This window comes from Pollicipes pollicipes, unplaced genomic scaffold (genome assembly GCF_011947565.3).
Source record: "Pollicipes pollicipes isolate AB1234 unplaced genomic scaffold, Ppol_2.1 Scaffold_4753;HRSCAF=5611_pilon_pilon_pilon, whole genome shotgun sequence".
Classification (NCBI taxonomy): Eukaryota; Metazoa; Arthropoda; class Thecostraca; order Pollicipedomorpha; family Pollicipedidae; genus Pollicipes; species Pollicipes pollicipes.
In genome coordinates, this window is record NW_023596550.1 from 2,501 (window position 1) to 24,721 (window position 22,221).

Genomic DNA, 22,221 nt, shown 5'->3' on the forward strand with positions numbered 1-22,221 from the left:
GTGTCGTGGAACACGGTACAGCCTCCGAACCGCCGAACACACACCGACTCCGATCGTGTGTCGTGGAACACGGTACAGCCTCCGAACTCCGTAGTCTCAGGCACTATGCAACGCCTTAAGTAATGCAGTCGAGAAATTTGCATTCTAGTTGACGGTTCCGCAGTATCAGCATTTGGCACACTTAAAAGTAGGGCAGTCACTTCAATTGTATTCGTCCACAAATTATCTCTCACAATAGTCACTATTCTATTCACTCTTTCAATGTGACTTCTTCTGATAGCGTTGCGCGTATAAACTTTTTGTTTTTTCGTGATCTAGGTCTGTTGCATCGGTTTTCCCTGACATGGGTCTCTGTGTCGTTTCCGTCCATTGTCACGTTTGTTATTCCATGAACCTGGGCCTGAGTCTGTGCGCCGTCTCTGTCCACAGTAATGTGTCACTGCACGGCCAGAGACAGCGAGATCATCGTGGGAGACAAGTGTCACATCCATCTGTATGAGCAGGGCGGCTGCGCCACTGTTGCCGGTAATGTCTGCGCATGAACATCGTTGTCGTCCCCCCCCCCCCTCACTTCCCCGCCCCGCTTATAACTGCTCCTGCACAGCTGCTGGCGCTGCACCACTCGCAGCGGCGAGCAAAGGAGACCACTGTACCGAACTGGGAAGGACACCAGTTCTGGTCCCCAGCATTACAGTAATGCTCACAACGAAGACGCCGTAGATGGACAATAACAAGATGCGATTTAGGTGGGACTTGTAAACATTAATGTATCGTTCTTAACAGACCCCTGCCATATTGATGCCACAATTGAACTTTTTCGAGCCGCACTCTATACAAACCATATTATTACTGCGCCTGGTTTGCATCTCTTTGTGTCCACTGTCGCGTTGAATTTCTCCGCTGTCAATTGTTTTGTTCTATGTGGTGTGCTTCCCACTGTCGTATCATCTCCCTTATTGCCTCTCCAACAAGTGGCATATTTCTACCGACCAGGAAGCCGTCACCTGTCACGTGATTCAACTATGAACCATGCGTTTCTCCCACCTTGAGTTGTTTTGTGGATTCCCTCCGGTCAGATGTCATGCGCAGAAGCTCTACCCGAGAATGGATCCCTCTGAGTGACCCTCCCTGTCGTTCATTGCAATAAGCAGTCTTGCCCTTTGCTCTAACTGCAGCGTCGCATAAGGGCCTTGCCCTTGTTACTGAGAACACTCCATTTTATCCCCCTGCTCCCCCCTTTCGCTTCCCCGCAGTTCTGCTTCTTTTTGCGTCTTCAAAGCTCCATCTTCTCTATTCCATCTCTCCCATGCTAAGAAATATACCATTGAAAGATTTTCACGGCTGGTTTTGTGTTCACAGCACTTGTGCTAAGCGGAGCTTGTGACATATCTGCCAATGCCGGGGCCCAAGATATGCTCATCTAGCTCATGGGCATCTTTTGCCATGACTTTGCCCAATGTTCCTTTGTTACGTACGGGGGCTACGTACCCTTCATTGCTCCAACATGGCCACAGGGGCAAGTTGGCCCCGTTGGCCCGTTGCCAGAAGACTTCTTCGACAGTCGGGCAAAGCGGCGTGCCCACCGCGACGCTCGTATCCATTATCACGCCAGTTTCAGGCACCCCTTCCTTCGACGTGCGCCCAAAACAGGCCGCCAGTCCGCGTGCCCCGCGCCCGGTGCCTCATCAGGCACCGCCCGCCCGGCGCCCGGTGCCTCATCAGGCACCGCCCGCCCGGCGCCCGGTGCCTCTGTATTGTGAGGTCATCACCGCTCCACAGGACTTCAGGGTCCACAGACGTCCCGCACGTCAACAATGTTGGCGCTGCACAGCTGGTCTGCTTCCAGATTATAGTAGCATATACAGACTGAACAAGTTGAGATGGTCCAGTGCTCTTAACTAGCACAACGCTGTGCATCATTATACTTAAATTTGTTTTTCTTAAAGATTCAGTCGACGTTTTTGGATCGGCTGGCTTTATTGGATCAGCATTTAGGCTAAACAGTCACGCGACCTCTGCCGCTCCGATCCAGGCAGGAACTTCCCAATCGACGGCAGAATCTTGCGACGAGAAATTAACATGCCGTAAATGAAAGCAATGCTCGACACGTCCCGTCCTGCCCTCTAAGGTCAGCTGACATTTGATGCAGCTGCTGCCACCGGCCGCAGGCCATTCCAGTCATGGCCAAATAACGAGCGCCTTAAAGGGAATATACCACATTGGAAGGCGTTGAAGCCAGCATCATATATAACCAAATAAGCTCACTTATGACTATTGGTGCTTTAAGCGGAAAAAACTGTTTTAAAAACACGGCTTCTCTGTTTAGTTAATGTGCTCCTCAACATGCCATTGTTTGAATACGTCATCGTACCTTGCAAAACAAGGATTGAGAGCCAATTGACGGCTGTCAGCACGTGCCCGGGTGGCCGGTTCGGTACCCTTCGTTCGGGTGGGGGTCAATTAGACCCCCTGGAATCTAAGAATTAGGAGAGCTGGAGGCACCAAATCCACAAAGTACATTGCCTTATACGTGAGTTCACTTGGGTCAAAGTTTGAGGTTTCTAATTCATGACATTTGGGTCACCTAAGGTAAAAAAACGTCGAACTCCAGGTTGGTGTCCAAAGTGCACCCAGAACATAGATACCTGTTCTAAGCAAAATGTCATACGCTAATTTCAAGTCAGTAACCTCATTTTACATTTCCAAGGTCATGGGGACCAGATTCATACAAAACGGCTTCGAGTTTGTCATTGAATAAGTGGCAAATATTACGCTAGGCAGTATGCTCCTAAAAACAAGAGTTGAGAAGGTCATTTTAAGTCAGTGGCCTATTTTGTCCTTAAAATAGTTAATGAAATATGTATAATGCAGTTCCTGTAATAAATAAATTTGGAATGAGTAACAGAGATTACCGCACACAACAAGCCCTACAGTAATAAAACAGCTTGGTTTTGACCTTGGCCTGACCTTTCTACCTGACCATATAGGGCGATGGAATTGGCTCTTTTAGTTGTTGTGTTGCTTACGTAAGTATCTCAGAGCAATGCGTGGCTTCGTCTAACTCCGTTGCTGCATCAGGTTGAAAGATTCGACTCAGCTAAGTCGATGGCCTGACTTTGATCTGCTGTAGGTCACTGATCTCACAAGGTGCATTTAAATTTTGGCACCAAACGACGCGCTATTCATTTTTCTACGGCTATGTAAAATTGCACGTGGCTACGCCACGCCATATTCGGAATCCATTCCGGAAACATCTTACGGGGGGGGGGGGGGGTCAAATCGACCCTCACCCGAGCGCGTGTTGATATCAAAATCGTGCTCACGAACACGAGATATGAACGACTCGACAGTTATATTTATCCTGGCCTTAATCGCTGCATCGCAAATGGAATGCCAGGATTGGAATGACGTTATGGCGTTATATATGCTTGGGTGACGTTGAAATAGTATCGAGGGAATAGTCTGCACATCTTCGCGGTCGCTTAACTCATAAACCAGAGGAGGTTAGGCATTAAAAGGACAGTGCCATGAACTGCACCGTATGATCTTCAAGGTGGCTTTTTTAGTTCAAAACCCCATACAAATGTGGACCACTTAGCTGAAAGAGAATTAAACCCACCCCACCACGGTGGGCGAATCGGAAGGCAAATGTTCTAACCAAGCGAGCTCTGGGGATGGAGGCGTGCAGTTACATTCCAGGTTGAGCCCAGTCCGCCAAGAATGCATAACTATTCAGCTGAACACTTCTGCTGACGTTTATAGCAGGCGATTCTTCATTAGTTGGTTAGCACCTGTCCTCTTGTCTGAAAGGCAATGGCCAGAGCATCGTCACCGATGCCCAGATCCACGATCAAACCTATCCTTTACGTTTGCCGATCCGCTGTTCCTTTCATCGCCTCTCGCATCGCACTGCCGCGCAAGAGCTCCCAGCAGAAGCGCTTTTTACACAGGAACATATCGACAAATGGAATAGCTTCCCTAGTCACAAACCACGTATAGAGTGGGAGATTCTCACATCACTTTTTTCGTTTATTTTTTTTTACGAACTTTTGCGCGTCGCTCTTCAGCTCCCGCATAATTCATCAGATTGCCTTGCGCCAACAAAACAACAGACCCGCCATCTTGTGCGAGCCCTGTTGCGGAGACTTCGAGTAACTTTTTCAGGAGTTTCGGCTTTTCATTCAGAAATGTCAGAATTTCACAACAGAATGACGATTTTTTTTGTCTACTCACCACGCGTGAAGCTTAGAAAGTAGTGGACCGTGACGACGATGTCATCTGCTATCTAGGAAACAACTTCTTTGGTAACTGAAGGGCGTGGACACAATAGCGCAGGACGCTTCTGACCCACAGGGAAGATGACTCAAAGGTAAATGAAGACTTGAAGTTGGACAGTTAAAGTTGGACACTAAAACCTTCAAACTTTGTATCGTGACCGTCATTTCACGTTTTGAAAAGGTCACAAAATGCGACCCGTGCGATCCGCTGTTAACACCACTGGTGTCGCCGCAGGGGTGCACCCGCGAGTGATGCCTAACCGACCCGACGGCACCATCGACCCGGACCTGCTGCGCGCCAAGGTGCGCTCCGAGGACGTCCACTACCCGGTCACGAAGCTCATCTGCCTGGAGAACACGCACAACTACTGCGGCGGCAAGGTGCTACCGCTGGACTACCTGGATCAGGTCCGTTGTCGTCCACATCCGCTGAGGTTTCATGTAGGGGAGAGTTGCGAGCGATGCAAAGAAGCTGGCTTCGCGGGTGTACGGACTAAGACGTGGCCTGTCGTAATTTGTTGCTTAAAACAAGTATATAGCTAAAGCAGATAGTTAAAAGTTTAAGGACAGATAAATAGAGAATTGAAAATGATCACATGTATTAAAAAGTCGAAATAAAGAAACCTGTAACTTAATACAAATGAATAGAAATATATATATATATATATATATATATATATATATATATATACGTGTGTGTGTGTGTGTGTGTGTGTGTGTAATAGAAATATAATTTTTGGAGAAAATCAATAAACCTTACTTCTTTTTAAGCTTAGACTCGATTATTCAATTTCTCGAAGGCGAGTAAGGCTTCTCTTCCGGAGACTTCTCAATGAATGAGGCGTGTGTTGCAGGTGGTGGCTCTGGCGAAGGAGGTGGGAGTACCTCTGCACATGGACGGCGCCCGACTACCCAACGCTGCCGCCGCACTGGGTGAGACCACTGTGATATACGCAATGCCACACATAGTCCTTCATTACGCGGTAATGCGAAACACACGGGGTGGTATCGATATGGTGTTGTTTTCTCCACGACCTCGAACATCGATTCTTTCTTTCTTTCATCGATTCGTCCACGATTGATCGCGAGGTGACTGTATCATGCCACTTACTTGGTCACGTAGCAGCATATGTCGTACCATATGCTTACTGAAATGTTCACTCAACGTATACGCGCAGGCTCGAACGGGGGCAATTCGGGAGAACGTCCTAAAATGCGGGAGAACCAAATCCCGCTTCTAGGTCAGCTCTTGGCATGTGCGACCGTGCTTTAAAGCTGCCCGGAGAAATATTGGCACCAATCTTCCTAGGTTTTCCTGTTCGGATCCCCATACATGGATGCAAGGGCACCGCCATGGATTTGGGGCTTGGAGGGCAAGATTTTCTAGGCGGACGTCATGGACAATAAGGACCTCCTCACAGGGGAAGAGGAGCCCTTGAGCGGTGTCGTATTCAAAGGAAAGAAACACCAAGGCATGAACCCCCTTATAAAATTGTCGCGTGTATCATATCCAAGTGTATAAATGTCGACAATAAACAATTCAGAATGGGGCGTTCTAATCATCCAGAATGCCGGAGTTTTTTCTTTTCCAGCCCAAGGTATTGTTTTCCTAAAATGGGGGTTCCTGAAAACAGGGCCAGAAAAGGGCCCTCTGATACATGGAGAACATTATAATCCAGAAGAGAAAGTTTTCTGATTCACGAAGGGTGGGGGGGGGGGAGAGGCCTCCAAATCTGATTAAGAGGCCTCATTGTCCCAAAACGGGCATCCTGATCCAGACACACGGCATGATGCACGAAAGGGGTCTCCTGCTCCATAAATGGAACCTCCTGCATATAAAGGGTGCCTCCGGACCCAGAACAGGGCCTTCTAGTTCGCAACGAGTGCCTCCCAAGCCTGCAAAGAGCTTCCCTTAAGTGAGTGCTCCACATTTGTATGGGGTTTGGACTGAAATAGCCATCTGGAAGATCACTTAGTGCAGCACACAGCCCTGCCCTTCTTAAACCCGAACCGTTCTAGTTTCTGGGCTGCACTCCCGCTATTTCTATTTCAAGGCCAACCAGGCATCTATGATGCCATAATAATGACATTCAAGTCCTGCCGTTCCTTTTCCCACGTGGTGATCAAGACCAAATGTCATTGTCGAGTCGCTCATATCTGGCGTTCGTAGGCACAATTTCCAGATATCACGGCCATCAAGTGGCTCTCAGTGTTATGCAAGGTGCGATGACGTAATCAAACAATGACACATTGAGAAGCATAGTTACTAAACAGAGAAAGAGTGTTGTCAGAGCAGCCTTTTCTACCTCAAACGTATACCAATAGTTATAAGTGAGCTTGTTTCATAATATCTGATGCTTGCCTCATTACATTCACTTTTGGAGCATTCCATTCACTTGTGGAGCATTCCATTCAACACAATATGGGCGCTACTGATGAAGATCATGGCCCATGTTGGTAATATACGGATAGCTACAGTGCCATTAGTTTGGTGAAAAGGGACTCCCAACATGTTTGAGGGGCAAAACATGTTCTTTGCCTCCGCCCCCTGCCAGAAGGCAGGGGGAAGGAACTGCCCCCCCCCCCTCTGCTCCCCCCCCCCCTGCTGACGGCACAATTGCCCCCTCTGCCGGTCCCTGCATGCATGTAAAAAATCCATTTGTTCATCCATTGCATCCCAGTTTTGGGCAAGAAACGCAGTCTTAGATAAAGCTGTTCCCATCAGTTTCCGTCTCTGCCGCCAGGTGTGCCGATGTCGCGGATTCTCCGCGGATTTGCTTCCAGCACGCTGTGCCTGAGCAAGTCGCTGTCGGCTCCGGTGGGCTCGCTGATCGTCGGCTCAGCGCAGTTCATCAAGCAGTGAGGGCCAGAGGATGAGCTGGTGTTGTTGAGAGCGGTGGAAGCCCGAAACACGTCACTGCAAGCTCAGCAACCAAACCGCGCTTCAGCTCTCCCGCCGAGATAACACGTCGCTGCACGCTCAGCAACCAAACCGCACTTCAGCTCTCCCGCCGAGATAACTTGTCGCTGCACGCTCAGCAACCAAACCGCGCTTCAGCTCTCCCGCCGAGATAACACGTCGCTGCACGCTCAGCAACCAAACCGCGCTTCAGCTCTCCCGCCGAGATAACACGTCGCTGCACGCTCAGCAACCAAACCGCGCTTCAGCTCTCCCGCCGAGATAAAGTGCCTAACTTTATGATCAGCCACACAAACGGAGCAGTGGTGCAGCACGGATCGGGCTCTAGATGCATCATGGTAGAGTCCTGGTGCAGAACATCACAAAACATAGCATAAATCATAGTGTTACCTGACCCATGACTCCGCGAGTGACTCGACCCGTGACTGCGCGTGTGGCCTAACCCGTAACCCCGCGAATGACCCGACCCATGACCGCGCGTGTGCCTTAGCCCATAACCTCTTGTGTGACCTGACCCATGACCCTGACTATGACCTGACCGTTGACCTCGCCTGTGACCGGTCAGGGCGCGCCGAACCCGGAAGGTGCTGGGCGGTGGTATGCGCCAGGTGGGCGTGCTGGCCGCCGCTGGTCTTCTGGCCGTGGACGTCATGTGTGACCGGCTGGTTGACGACCACCAGCGGGCCCGGAGGCTGGCCGAAGGTGAGGACCACCCGCCGGCAGGCGCAGAGGGCACAGGTCACTAACTTGAGAGCTCTGAGATGGAGAGCAGCCACCTCTTCTCGAGGTATCCTTACATGAAGCTCGAGTGAAGAAACCTATCCAATAGATTATCCGATGCGGAATAAATTTGAAATTGCCATTTTGGGACCATGTGCTAATGTTTAAGGTTTTATACGTGATGGCTACGTATCTATGATGTTTGCCTAACTCTAGTCGACCTCTGCCGTACACTAGCTAAAGGACCGATCTTCGGTTACCACACGCTCGAGTGACCGGTTGAATGCGACTCGTTGGAGTGGGCTGGGGCCACTGAGATCTCAAAAACTAGCAGAGCTGGACACCAAATTCACATTGCAAGTAGTTCTCTATTTGAACTTGTTTGTGCTATTTTTATGTCTCTAGGTTATGACCTTCGGGTCAGATAAGGTCAATCAAGGGCAAACTAGAGCTCGGTGCCTGAAGCTTCCTCAGACCTGCTCAAGCCACCAGCTTTAACTTGATGCTTCACGTAAGCAAAGGATCACTTTGAGTCATGTCAAGCCAGTGATTTCATGTGGCCTTCAAAGTTCAAAATGACCAAAAACCTTTGATATTATGTTCCCATTCTTATTAGGACTTAGCGTCAAGAACTACACCTTCAGCATGCTTCTCGACATAAAAGGTAAATCGAGATAATTTTATGTCAGTGACCTCCAATGGCTTTCATGGAAATCAAATGTGAAGTCCTTTGTCATCGTTGTGGTTAAGAACATAAAAGAGAGCGTCAAAATCCACCTCGTAAATCAAGTTTTCCAGTGGAAACTCTAAACGGGGCTTAATCTTGTCCTCATCTTTATATCACGCCCAAGGTCAGCAGAATTAGTTGCAATAACGGTTAAAATCCTCGTATGGTCGAGGCAACCATTCCAAAGCTACATATGGCATTGTGTAACACACCATCGTCTCATCAGCGTGAAAATTGTCCAAGATGTACCTTGACTGACAGTCGTGAGCTGAATGTGGCGTCCTACAGGTCAGCGATCTTAAGAGGAGCTGGCGATTGTCTACGCTTGCCAGCTCGGTTCCGCGGGTTACGCCCCGTCTGCTCGGTGTCCGCAGCCATCAACAGCTGCGGGAAGCCCGGCGCCTCCGTGGACCTGGAGAACCTGCACAGCAACATTCTGCTGCTGGACCTGGACCCGAACGTTATGCTGCCCGACCAGTTCTGCCAGAGGATGCAGGAGGTCAGGTCACGCAGCAGGCAGAGGCCACGCAGAGGTCAGGTCTCGCGGCCGGTCGGCGTGTCTCGGGGACCATCATATGCGCCATGATGTGATGCGTCTTGGTTGTGCTAAACTAACGACAGTCGATCATACATCTTCAGAGATCAATGCTGAGTGCAGGGTACTTGTCTGTCGCGATGGTAGCTTGACAATGCGCCGGTTGTTATGCCTTCGTTGCAGAAATGCCTCTCATATGCCTTTGCAGCGTGTTGAGGACCCTTGTTCTCAGCACGGACATTTACAACATTAGCTTATGAGCGTGTGAGAATGTGATGTTGCCTTTGTCGTTTTAGGTAGTAAACGCACACAATTTAGTCGATGGAGAATACATCGTAGGAGATTGTAGATGCGTTTGCTGCATGACTCTGTGCATGCAACCCCTTCGGAGCTGGATACCTGCTGCACCTGTGTAAACTCTCCTCTGGTCGGACACTGACCCAACGGACCGCTGTTGTGCAGGCGCCGCCGGAGGAGATCCAGGCGCTGGGGGAGCCGGTGGCGGTGCACATGTTCCCCATGTCCTCCTCCAACGTGCGCATGGTGCTGCACGCCGACGTAAGCGACGCAGACGTGACGAAAGTGGCGCAGAAGCTGGTGTTCGTCATCCGAGGTCTGAGTGGGAGCCGCCAGACGCCGACGGGCACGCGCCTGCAGCGGGGCGTCAGTGTCATCGTGGAGTAGCCGCGGCCCGCAGTAGAGGCCTCCGTAGTGGATAGCTGTGCACGGAATGCGTGATGGACGCCATAGACCTGACGGATACACTCAAGTGATCACTGGCCAACATATATCACATCCGAAATGGCTCAAACGACCGAACTTAACCCAAATGTCAATTTCATGGATGAGATGTAATAAAAAATGAACGGAATTTACCGGCAAATGTGATATGCAACTCAATGAAACGACTGGTATCGACAACTCTGCGACTTTGACTTAAGCTTTAGTTAGAGTCGCAAAGCAAACCACAGCTAAAAAAGCGGGAAACAAGGTATAGCTGCTCATGGTGAAACGAAGAATGCAAAGACGCCTGTCGAAATCGCACAATGACACTTGGACGATTTACACGCAGTCGACAGACTGTCCATCTAATGGAATACAAACAACTTAAAGCAGAGGCTGGGCAGGTCATTCGTGACGCCAAAAGGAGCTCGTGGGAACAACTTTTGCATATGCTCAACCAAACCCCTCCCGTACAACAGCTGTTGGATATCATCAGCGTTGAAAAAGTTTCCCATTTACAGGATATGATTGGCGACAAAAAGGGGAGCTTTTTCGGGCTACTTGGTAACGAGCTAGCGAAAATGACAACACAGTTCAATGACCCTCTCAGTTAGACGATACCTTCAGCTTAGAATTGGCGTGTCCTTGACAACGCTTGCAGCGTGAGCTTGTGTAGAACACATGGAAACATCGACGTTTCGCTGTATGAGCCCGTTGAGCCACAAAATGACACCAAAGGGTAGCTTTAATCAGGATAGCTTTTAGGAGTTCAGGACAGGGTTCAAGGACCTTGCCAGAAATATACTACAAATTATGCTATATCAGGGCTGACACCACAGATCCGGAAACAGTGCTCTTCAAATCACTTTCAGATCAGTGCTTTCCACATATGTTTTCAGCCAAGGTTCACTTCACATCCTAAGCCGTATAAAATGCCAAAATAACTAGACTCATTACTAGTCGCAAGAATCGTGGCTGGCCCCAACACCTTGCGACGAACGGGATCAATCTGCTGCACACCCTGTATTCTTATTAACACCAAGTTCATTTTGTACGAAATAAAATCCCGTAAGTGCCTCATGCTTTTGGCACTGATTAGTTTTATGAAGCGCGTCGGCTACCTAGGCCATCTTGTCACGTTTTTAATGTGCCAACTCCATTATTTACTTGGCCAGTCTGCAAATGCGAGAAGATTTTCACCAGATAACACAGGTGGATCGAGACAGCAATGTACGCCACATGGCAAAATGGCCTAAGTAGCCGACGCACTTCATAAAATGACAGCAAAGCGGTGGAGAGGTTTTTATGTGTGGATTAAACCCCTTGAGAGCTCTTTCTCCAACGCAGGTATTGCCCCAATATGTCGCAGATGGTGCATGGGTTTAGTTACGTACCATTTATGGCTGTGATGTAGCCGCTGACCAAACAAGTTCTCAGCTTCTCCGCTTATGCGACGACTTACGATTTAACCGAACCAATGTGCTCATCGGCCTTAAGTCCGCTGCGCAAGCCATTCACGCACCAAGACCTACGCCTTAACCACCGGGGTTTTGGCACGACCAGCAAATGATTCTTTCGTGCGAATGAACCTTCCGAAATGTTTGATGATGTTTACGACTCATTGGACTTCATTTACCTTTGTTTGGTAGGATTTATCACATTTATAGCCATATGGCGACTGCTTCTGATAGATTTGACTCCTGGTGACAATTTTGGGCACACCTGCTGCTGCCTCCACCTTCACATATTATCCGGCACAAGTCAACCGCGGGAAAGCACATGACCTGGGTGTCCCTCTCAGCACGCTTCTTATGTTCTTACCCATGTTTCGTTGGTCGTTGAGGGTTTCGGGCGTCCTCCGTGCGCATGGCGACGCCAGCGTCAATTACAGTCACCATCAACATCATGTCCGGGTAGCAGGCGTTTTCTTATGGTGTGTGCGTGCTGATGTAATGCATGCGGTCCGACCAGGCGCCACCGTCGGCCGCCCGCCGTCACCACCGCGTTCTCCCCGGCTGTCACATGTGGAGGCGATGGACCCTCCGTCTGGCAGATCGCAGCGTCCGGCGCGCGCCCGCCGGGGGCTTGGTGGCGAATCCCTCGCGTCTATCCACGTATTTACGGTTCATTTACGACTGACAGTAGAGCGATACGCTGTGTTTAAATCGCAGACATCCTGCCACGCTGGTGTTGATTGGACGCATCAGCACGGTTCCAGAGAAGACCGCTGCGATAAAAGGCACTCGAACGACGGCGTCCGTGTCTTTTGCCATTTGAAGTGAAGCGCCACGACGGTATCCTGCAGAACCTCCCAGTCCCGCAGATACAACACGCATGGTTTATTGACATGACATAAAACATGTTCACTTCTCCACTGGGTAGTACGCGGTCGCTCTGTACACGCACACATATAGATATATAAACAAAATGAGTGGACTGCTGGGCGGATGCGACCCGCGGCGTGCGCGCGCGCGTATGTGTACCTCGGCACGCTGGGCACACCCCCGTCGAGCGCGTCCACTCGTGCCGACCCGCCGCCGCGGGGACACCCGCCGGACGGGGGGAGGCCGGGGCGGCGGAACGTGCGGTGAACCGCTGCTGGTGCGCTGGAGCGTGAACAGGCACTTGTATTTGTATTGATCGCTGGGCTCTGGATGTGATCAGACTGGGGGGAGGGGCGGGGTCGGAGGTTCGAGGTGCGCGGTCACCGGCGGGCGCGCCCGCCACACATAAACATTTGCCGGCAGACGCGCCGTAAAACAAAACACGAGGCCGCTAAAATCGCCTAAAGCGGATGAGTGGATGCGCGCGACGCCGAGGCTGCGCCGCGCCCGGCGTCGCGCATAAACGAGCTCTACAAAACACACAGACTGGTGGGTGGAGACCGCGCGGCCGGCCGGAGCAGGGCTGGCGGTGGGCCGGGCCGGCTCGGCCAGCGTCGCGGGTCCAGTCGCGCCGCCACCGCCCGCCCCAGGTCAAACGTTTGGCCGGCGCACGTGCAGCAACAGCGGCGGCAGCCCGTCCGTCTGCGCGCGCGCGGGCGCCGCTAAAACACCGCCGCCGGCCGAGAGGGATGCGACGGCTTCGCTCCAATCCGGTCAGCGCGGCGGCAATGTCAGATCGCAGGTATCACAACCGGGCAAGAGCTCGGCCGAGGGCGGCCGTCGCTCCGGCGGCCGGCAGCTCGCGGGGTCAAAGTCGCGGCCGGCGAGGTCATAGTCGTCCGCGCGCGGCGGTCACCTCCCGCGAGTCCATCACGCCTCGAAGCTGCGCGCGCCCCACGCTCGACGCGTCACCGGCGGGAAGTTGCAGTTCCGACGGCCGAGCCTAGATGGGACCACTGACAGCGGCGGTGGTGGCTCCGAGCTCATTCGTGACTCAGGAACGTTCAGGTCTGCCAAAGGAGACGACGTTTCTCATGACGAGACAACACAGCTGGCAGGAGCTTACCTTTCTTACAATGGTGGCATGTTGCTGACACCACTTCATCGGTCATAAATGGGATGGCCAGGACAGTCAAGGCAACATCAAAGGAGCCGCCCACCGCAGCGGTAAAAAGCTAACGCCACATACTATAGATATGCATGTGGTGAACAATGGTTGCAAGTGTTCTCATTTATGAGAACGTATCACAGCTTCATGCGTAGGATTACATGGCAGCTAAACATAAGTATGCAGGAAGGCTAGGAGGAAACAAAGCAAGCACCAGCAAATGTTTTCATTGGAGGCTTGCTTTGCGTCTATTCCCAATGCTGCAAACGAGCTAAAAAGGAAGGAACAATTAACACGACACTTTAACAAGTTAACACCAACAGAAAACATCAGCATTTCTCACCTCACGTAACTTTCGCTCCAAAGTCAGTTCAAAATTATTCCTCCTTCAAGCATTGGTGCAGGCAGGCAAATATATACGGCTCCATTAACAACCAAAGCACTTGTAATTGAAACATAAATGAAATTACGCTACGCGAAATCAGAGGTCATCGTTAACTATTGCCTACAATCTTACCAGTAAACATCGTTATAAAGCATGCTTTGATTCATGCCAAATGAAAAATATATAGGGCAGTTTTGTAGCTCCTAAACCACGTAAAGGAGTTGTTTCCTGCCTTTAGCATTACATCCGATACATGTTCCTCGCTTAAATCCTATCTGATGATCCCTGTTCAGCCTTCCATCACAACGGATGTGGAGAGCCTGGCGTGCGTGGCCGACATTAAATCCAACACAACGCACGAGCTCCTTCACAACACAGACACTTCTCCTTTGGTCCGAGTGTGACGACGGTCTCTAAAACGCCAATCAGTCGCTACCAACAGCGAGTCCAGCCAACCATGGAGGCTGCGCCACGGCCACACAGAGCGCGTGCGGTGCCGCCGGCGAAATACGACTGCGTGACGTCACGGCTGACCTGGTGACGGCACCACGTGGGGCAGCGCGGGGCGCGGCAGCACGCGGCGGGCCAGAGCGGCACCAGCGCCGGTCGGGCCGCTGGCACCAGCGAGACGGACCACGGGTCAGACATGTACGCGAGCGGCGGCGGTGCCGGGCAGCGGGCGGATGGCCGCCGGCGCCGCGCAGCGGAGGGAAACGCGGCCTCACGACCGCGACAAAACTGGCGCCCATTACCGACACCATGGTAGTGTAGGGGAGACTGCGTGGCAGGTGATGCGGTGCGGCATGTGATCGGCTCGCTGCTCTTCAACAAACGCAGCGCGGGCCGATCTTCAGGAGCTTTCCACGCTACACGCAAATTTCCGTTGATCTCCAATGAAGAGGTTTCTCTGAGACCGCGAGGGAACTCACTGCGACGCGTGGTCGGGGTCCAAGGTCCATCCTCGGAGGTCCCGTCACGACGTGTCCAGACTCAACCCCGGCCCGGCATTGGGCAAATTATTTCCAGACATACTGTGGGAGTGAGGGTTCCCAGCAAGCATCACATGCTTACGACCATCGGACACCGTCAGTTCTCGGCTCACAAAACACTCCAATCTTAATTCCATGGCGCGATACGGTGACGACAAATCCCGAGAATCTCCTGATCACGAGCAAACTGTAAATATCGTGTCACAAACACTACGGAATTAATAATCACGCCACCAACCAATGTTAATAGGGCAATAATTGCGGTACAATCACGACGTAACTATTCATTGTTTAGAACTGGTGACTTTCGCTTGTCTGTACTTCCGCGCCATTCTACGGCAAAGCTATAATACGCTGGCGAACAAACCCGTATACCAACGACGATTTCAAGTGAGAAGCAGCGTCGTACCCTCCATCGACGCGCCTTTTGTCGCGTTTATACAACAAGCGGCGCCGAAGATTGTAGTGCAAACGAGTTTCCTACTTACATGCATGGATAAATCCGTTAACAGTCGTTAGATATTTAGTGTTAACGCCAGGACATTTCACGAAAATATCTATGCCTTCAAAATGCGCAAACCATCATCTCGCGAGGAAAAACTAACGGAGACATCCTGGAGCAATATAACTGAAATAGTAATGTTAAATGCATGAAGTTGACATGAAGTACAGTATGTAATAAGAGCCTCTCCAACGGGCTGGCGAACATGTTCAGGCATTTCTAGTCAACGGGTCACCCCGCTACAACACCATAATAAGGCAGGGGTGTAGCTCCATACTCAGTTGGCGGGGCTTCAGGACCCCCAGGCTGCACTGTAACTCCTCCTCCCGCCTGACGTCAAAAGGTAAATGGACGGCATCCAAGAAGAGATCGGACTTAGCCAGTGATTTTCGCCAGCCTCAGCCTCCCGAATGTTTGCAGAACTACGCCCCTGCCAGGTGGAGACATCTAGAGTTGTCGTTTCGTTACGCCGGGTAGCTGCAGGTTAGACTACGGTTCTGCTAGTCCACCACGTCCGCTCACTGTCCGGTGTACCGCCCGCGGCCTCGCCCGAGCCGAACGCACTGGGTTGGCTCGACTCCGAGTCTGACGCAGAGTCAGCCAGCGCGGCGGCCAAGAACGGGTGCGAGTCGTACGACCGCAGGGAGACTCGCTCGCCGGCACTGGGCGGCGGCCAAGCCAAGGTCACCCACGAGACGACGGGGATCGCACAAGCTCAGCGAGATTGCCACAGAGTCACGTGCTCACCATAAAACAGGCGGACAACAAATTTGATGGCATCACATCGATCACTGGCTTATCACGTATCAATTTGAATTAAGGTCAAGCATGGTGTACGTGAGTATTAGGGGACTTTGCTGCTTTGCTTGCATGATATGACAAACAATGGCTGTCCAAATACATGGCTAAATATACCGCTTTCTTCGCATTTCAACGAGCATATCAACACAGCATCAACATAAGCTGAATCTGCAAAGCACAACAGACGGGATAACCGCGCATAATCAGAACAGGTCCCTTGCTCGCTTCCCTCATGCGTGTTCGGGCACGGCATATGCGCATGCGCCAGCGGCAGCCGGGAGAACATGCAGCGCGGGGACGCCTGGTACAAAGCAGAACAGGCGGGCCAGGCCGGTAGAAAATGCAGCGTGCCGCGCACCTGATCCAGCTCATAAGTGGGCGGGGCTGACGGAACGTGAAGTTTGCCGGGCCAACAATAGATGGCTCTGGTCGGGATTTCCGGCCAAGCGCCGCAGCATGGCGTTCCAGTTGGTTCTTGCCTGTTCCCCGGCCACACTGAGAGATAACAGACCCCTCTACAGTCGGCAGCGGTGCAACCAGGCGACTCGGCCGCCGGCGCTACAGCGCGAGCTACGCGAGCCGGCGCCACAGCGCGAGCTACGCGAGCCAGCGCCGAGGCGCGAGCTCAACGCTCAGAGGACCAATTTTGTTTGGCAGCGCTCTTCAAGAGAAAAGGGGCAATTTACGCGGCGTGAACCTTACAAAGAAGTCTTCATGAGACATTCAACAGCTGCAGGCTCTCGGCGCCAAATCACGGGCGAGTCGCCCCTCGACGAATTTTGTCCACCAACCACACCACGGCGCGGTAACAGACAATCCGTCTTTCCTCAGGAAAGAAACGTGAGAAGTGGCCCTCTAGCCCCGGGTAACAGATGTCGGCTCGGGGCGTCACGGCGGCGTCACGGGCGACACAGGCGCGGCGCGGCTCTACCCACCCGGGTCCAGGGTAGAAGTAGGGCGGCGGCCGGTCATAGCTGGCGGCGCTGGGGTTGTCCGTGTATCCTGGCGGCCCCCCGTTCAGGTCCCACCTGGCCGACACAGGACGGCGGGTCAGAGGAACGTCAGGCCGCACCACCAACTGCGTGCCGCTCGCCGGCAGTGAGCTGTCGCCCAGTCAGCGTAACGGCAGTGCTGCCACAACAGGTCGCGCGTACAGGCACCCTGTCCTTATTATATGCTCGATCTATCGGGAGGTAGGAGCTTGGGAAGGCTCAACCACCATGACGCCGGCCACGAATGGCAGCCTACATGGAAATCGCCCCTGGAGCAGGCCAATGGATGTTTAAGCATGTCAACTGCCTCAAGAGCACGCACACATCCTTCCCCCGAGTTAGTAGATTCGCATGCAGCCTGATGTCGGATTTGGGCCGGATGTGAGCCGAATGTGCGCCGGATGTGGGTCGGATGTACGTACAGTGGCGGCGCCTTGGGCTCCGTGTCCTCGGTGTCTGCGCTGGCACCGAGCGGCCGGAACTGCTGGCCGCGCGGCGGAATGGCTGTGTACGGCGGCGAGTCGGGGCTGTAGCCATGGTAACGGCTGTTCTCGTACATGTTGCCGCGCCGCCGCTCGCCGCCGCCGGCCGCGGCCGCGCCGCGTTTGGCGCCGCGCTGATCACGCACACTGCAACAGGAGCGCGACGTTCAGCGACGCGGCTGACATCTGGCGACGGAGCGGGCAGTCCAGCCTCCCGAGATCGGATCTTGGGAATACGGCGAGAATAGGGAGCGCTGGAAACACCGACAGTTGATTGTGCTTATTTAACCAGATACCCCTCCATTAAAAGTATGTGTGCAACGGGGTCTAGTTCATATCAAAGCAAATTGGGAGTTTGACTTCGCGCCAGATCTGTCGGCATGAGATCGACATCCCATTGCTTGACTGGCATGCGGATAAGCTGGCACCACAACAGTCCGCTTGCACACAGAACTGTCGGCATTCACAACATGGCGCACAAGTCCAGGCCTCTGGGAGCGGGCTAGTTGAGCGTGGCCGACCGGTTATCCGCCTCAGGCAAGGTTGTTGTTATTGTTTTCGTCACCATCTGTACGCTAGTCAGGCGGGGAACATTGAGTACCGCCTTAGCAGACGGCCATCGTTAAGTACATTGGATTGACATGGCACTAAAAGCAGGGAAGAGTAAGTCACAGCGCAGGCGGGGGAGGGCAAGAGGCGGCCAGGCGGTGAAGCAGCACCCCAACGAGCTCTGTCCTCGGGTGGACACGCAAACCCAACAGTTCACCAGCGCGAGTCCACAGACAACGGTGGCGTGTGGGGAGGGATAGCGAGCAGACACCAGGTGTGAGGCGGGGCAACCAACACTGGCAGATACCTAACGTCGAGAAGGCCCAACAGTCACCCATACCTGAAACCAGCCGGCAGACGGGCGTCCTAAAACACTGCACCACGACAGACGACCGCCCGCCAAAACATAGTCCCTGCATCACGACCGACGACCGCCCGCCAGAAACATATCCCCGCAACCTCCGCGTGAAGGCAAGAAAAGTGAGAGCATAGGCCAAACACGTCTAACACAAATGGGCTAGCTTCCTCAAATTCATGTTCGACATTCGCTTCGTTGAACCCATGAGGGAAAACGATCGCCGCAAAGCCCGAAGGTTCCCGCGAACAGCCTCCCGAACCTGTTCATTTAAACACGCGGCGGTCAGCATGCGCAGAGAATAGTCACTACGCCAGCACACAGCTGAAAGCAAAGAGCGGACAGGCAAGCAGGCAGGCAGGCCATGCAGTAGCCCGCGCTGTCTCGGGCGCCCAGGGGTGCACGCCACACCGCCACTTACTTCGCCAGGGGGATATTATCGTGATCGCCATAAGCGTCGTATAAGTATTCGCTGAAAACGGGGATGCGTTAGTGAAGGTGGCGGCCAGTCCAGCACGCGAGCAGGCGTTGGCGGCAGCGAGCGGCGCGCGCAGCAATCGTCGCCATCATTCTCGTGCACCATTGGCCAGGCTGGAGGACAGCGACAGCACAACTGCACGTGGCTGGCTGCTAGCCGCCCGCTCCTGCCCTGCCCTTGGGAATGACTGCGCTAGCTGCGCCACTTTGAACATCATCTCTGCATCCGCCTTTTGAAAGCACGCCCGAGTCCTTCAGGTGAAACAGTGGTCTTATGAATGTGACATCGTGTTCTACGTTCGCCTTCCAAAGCATTTATTTTTCCTTCCAACATTGTCATGTTGGATAGATAAATACAATGGTAAAACAATTATCAAGTATGGTAATGCATTAAACCTCGATTGTCCCACAAGACGAGCAGGGAACACTTTGTTACCAAATGACGTCTCCATATCCAAGCCACATAGGCTTAATGTACTGTGACCAAATACGCCTGAACTGTCACATTCTGTAAGGAGTGTGACAGCCTATTTGAATACTGAAAGAATGTGACAGTCTATTCCACGCTCGACTTATTTCAGGGTGGATAAAAAAGCAGCAGTAATGATTTAAAAATGGCTTTCAGCAACGACCCAGGGCGATCTCCCCATCCCAGCACAATCAAAATACTTCTAATATCCGTGCCCAAGAACCGGCTAAAAAGCAAGCAATTTCAACTACATCTCATTTGGACAGGAGAAGCATGCAAAAACCCTGTCAAAGAAAACGTACAGTTAAGTCATTAATTTTAAGAAACCGGAGACTTGGAACGCGGACTGTCGGGAGAAGCTGAGAAGAGTTTGGCCGTGGGACAACGCAGACTACTGGCAAGCAGCAACCTCTCCGAACCCAGCCACCGAAGAATCGCAAATCATCCACGCGCCACGCGCCAAATCATCCACCCCCCCGTTTGAAAGCGCGGCCCTCCATCGACCTTTCAAAGAGCGCAGCTGTTTGACACACAAGACAGCTCCGGATCCAAGCATGAGCGAGTAGCGTTGCACCAACTAGCGACGGCAAAGTCAGGATTAATACGGCAGCGCTCAACACAGCCTGTCACCAACACCGTGCCTCCCTACCGCCACCAGGTGCACACCACATTGCCGGCTGTCCCGAGACAACGCCATTCACGTCTCTCTCTCTCTCTCTCTCTCTCTCTCTCTCTCTCTCTCTCATCTCTCTCTCTCTCTCTCTCTCTCTCTCTCTCTCTCTCTCTCTCTCTCTTCTCTCTCTCTCTCTCTCTCTCTCTCTCCTCTCTCTCTCTCCTCTCTCTCTCTCTCTCTCTCTCTCTCTCTCTCTCCTCTCTCTTCTCTCTCTCTCTCTCTCTCTCTCTCTTCTCTCTCTCTATCCTCTCTCTCTCTCTCTCTCTCTCTCTCTCTCTCTCTCTCTCTCGTCTCTCTCTCTCTCTCTCTCTCTTCTCTCTCTCCCTCTCTCTCTCTCTCTCCTCTCTCTCTCTCTCTCTCTCTCTCTCTGCTCTCTCTCTCTCTCTCTCTCTCCCCCTCTCCCTCTCTCTCTCCTTCTCCCTCTCTCCCTCTCTCTCCCCTCTCTCTCTCTCTTCCTCTCTCTGTGCTCACTGTCGACGAAGGCCTCCGAGTAGGGCTCCGTCTTGCGGTTTAGAGCGAAGTCAGGCAGAGGCTGACCATCACGCAGGGGATGAAGAGCAGCACGCACCAGCCCAGGGACGCCCAGTAGCCGTTCTGGACAACGGACATTCGCGTCAGGGAGCTGACACGCCGCTCAGACACAGCGACCACGACATGCGACACAGACCCGGGGATCCGGTCAGAGACGGCCACCACAGCGTTCCGTGAATGATACTAGGCAAACCACGAACTTAAATGGTCAAACATACACGTAGCATTAACATAAACATAGCAAAGTTGAACAGCAAATTACAGTTAAGGGCCAGGCATATCAAACTTAAGCAGCAACCTTCTACTTAGATGGCAGAAATAGCACAATCAGTATAAAGTTACTAAATAAGTAGCAGAGCCAATATTCACACTGAAAACGTCCACCTCGCTCATCTGCATATAGTCAAGGGTGTCATTTCTCTTTCACACGGCTTGCGATGTCAAATATCACGACATCCCACTCAACACCGAAGCCTCCCTGCTGGCTAGCCGCACTCACGAACGGGTAGACGACGTTGCTGCAGAGGGTGACGGACGTGGCGTTGTAGGCCGTGCTGAGCGGGCCGCAGCGGCCCAGCCGGCGTCGGAAGCCGCCCTCCACGCGCGCCGTGAACTCGTCCAGGTGCATGAGGAACTCGGCCGCGTACTCGTCCGCCAGCTGATGACGAGCCGACATCGTCAGTCCGGGACGGCTGACGCCACCCGCTCAATACGCGCACACGATCATCTGCATACTTGGTGTCACCATCTCTGACGGGAGACGACGAAACGTGAGACGGTTTGGCTTCGGGCTGTTTGAGCATGACTGTCGCCGCCAAATGACCTCTTGTAAATCTTGCGAGCTCACGGAGGTCAGATATGTGACCCCCTGTCGAGAAAGGAATCGCCACAGTCCGCCCGCGGGAGCTCTGCTGAACCAACACGACCCGATCAATGAGGGCACCGGATTGCCTCAGACTAGCAGCTGAATGACCTCGAAGCAACACAGGATTGAATTATATGACCTTTCGGTCATCGAAGCCAGCCTATAGGATTCGTTACTGTCAGAGATTGAACTACATGACTGTTGAGCCTGGATTTAGATGGCCTGTGAACCACATCAACAGAACTTTATAACTTCGCGCCACCCAACCAAGCTGTACGATCCCCGAGCCGCCTTGAACCGACCTGTGTGACCTGTGAGTCGCCCGATATTGACCTATGTGACTTCTGAGCCGTCCGAAACTGACCTGTATGACTTCTGAAGCCGCCGCGCGTGCGCAGGTACTGCTGCGCCGACTCCGGCCTGGTCGATCAGCTCCCGGACGGCCTCCGTCACGTTGGTGCGGTTGAAACGCACGTGCTCCTGCAGCGACACGGTGGCGTTCTGCCACCGGGAGGGAGAAGGTCAGTTTGGCTCAGCAGTCAGAGCCACAAAGTGCGGCAACACGTAAAAAGATAGTGACACGATGTGGATCGGGAGCCTCCACTAACCACGCAGAGTATGGCGGCTTTAGAAACAAGCCGTGGTGGCTTAGAGTTTAAGGGCGCGTCAACTGCAGTCATGCAGCGCCCATACTGCATAAACAAAAACGAACATTGTTGTGCGAGGCTATCATGAAGTGACTGATGCATTATGGACA

General features: G+C 52.6%; 1 protein-coding gene and 1 long non-coding RNA gene across 3 annotated transcripts in view; one reads left to right on the forward strand and one right to left on the reverse strand.

The window, feature by feature from the left end:
• Positions 1-10,045, forward strand: part of LOC119099636 (putative low-specificity L-threonine aldolase 2) — a 12,505-nt gene extending 2,460 nt beyond the window's left edge. The window contains exons 2-9 of one of the 2 annotated variants that reach the window (XM_037222704.1): positions 430-525; positions 4,513-4,685; positions 5,132-5,210; positions 7,022-7,136; positions 7,763-7,899; positions 8,534-8,581; positions 9,019-9,143; positions 9,642-10,045. In XM_037222704.1, coding sequence (XP_037078599.1) covers positions 430-525; positions 4,513-4,685; positions 5,132-5,210; positions 7,022-7,136; positions 7,763-7,899; positions 8,534-8,581; positions 9,019-9,143; positions 9,642-9,863 — 995 coding nt within the window. In that variant the 3' untranslated portion in view covers positions 9,864-10,045. The remainder of the gene's footprint in view (positions 1-429; positions 526-4,512; positions 4,686-5,131; positions 5,211-7,021; positions 7,137-7,762; positions 7,900-8,533; positions 8,582-9,018; positions 9,144-9,641) is intronic. The other variant, XM_037222705.1, reaches the window with a different exon arrangement.
• Positions 10,046-20,579: 10,534 nt separating this feature from the next.
• Positions 20,580-21,878, reverse strand: LOC119099635 (uncharacterized). The gene is made up of 3 exons (XR_005094399.1): positions 21,829-21,878; positions 21,099-21,257; positions 20,580-20,662 (listed from the first exon to the last, which is right to left on the reverse strand). It is a non-coding gene; the product is annotated as an uncharacterized LOC119099635 (long non-coding RNA).
• Between the last annotated feature and the right edge of the window lie 343 nt (positions 21,879-22,221).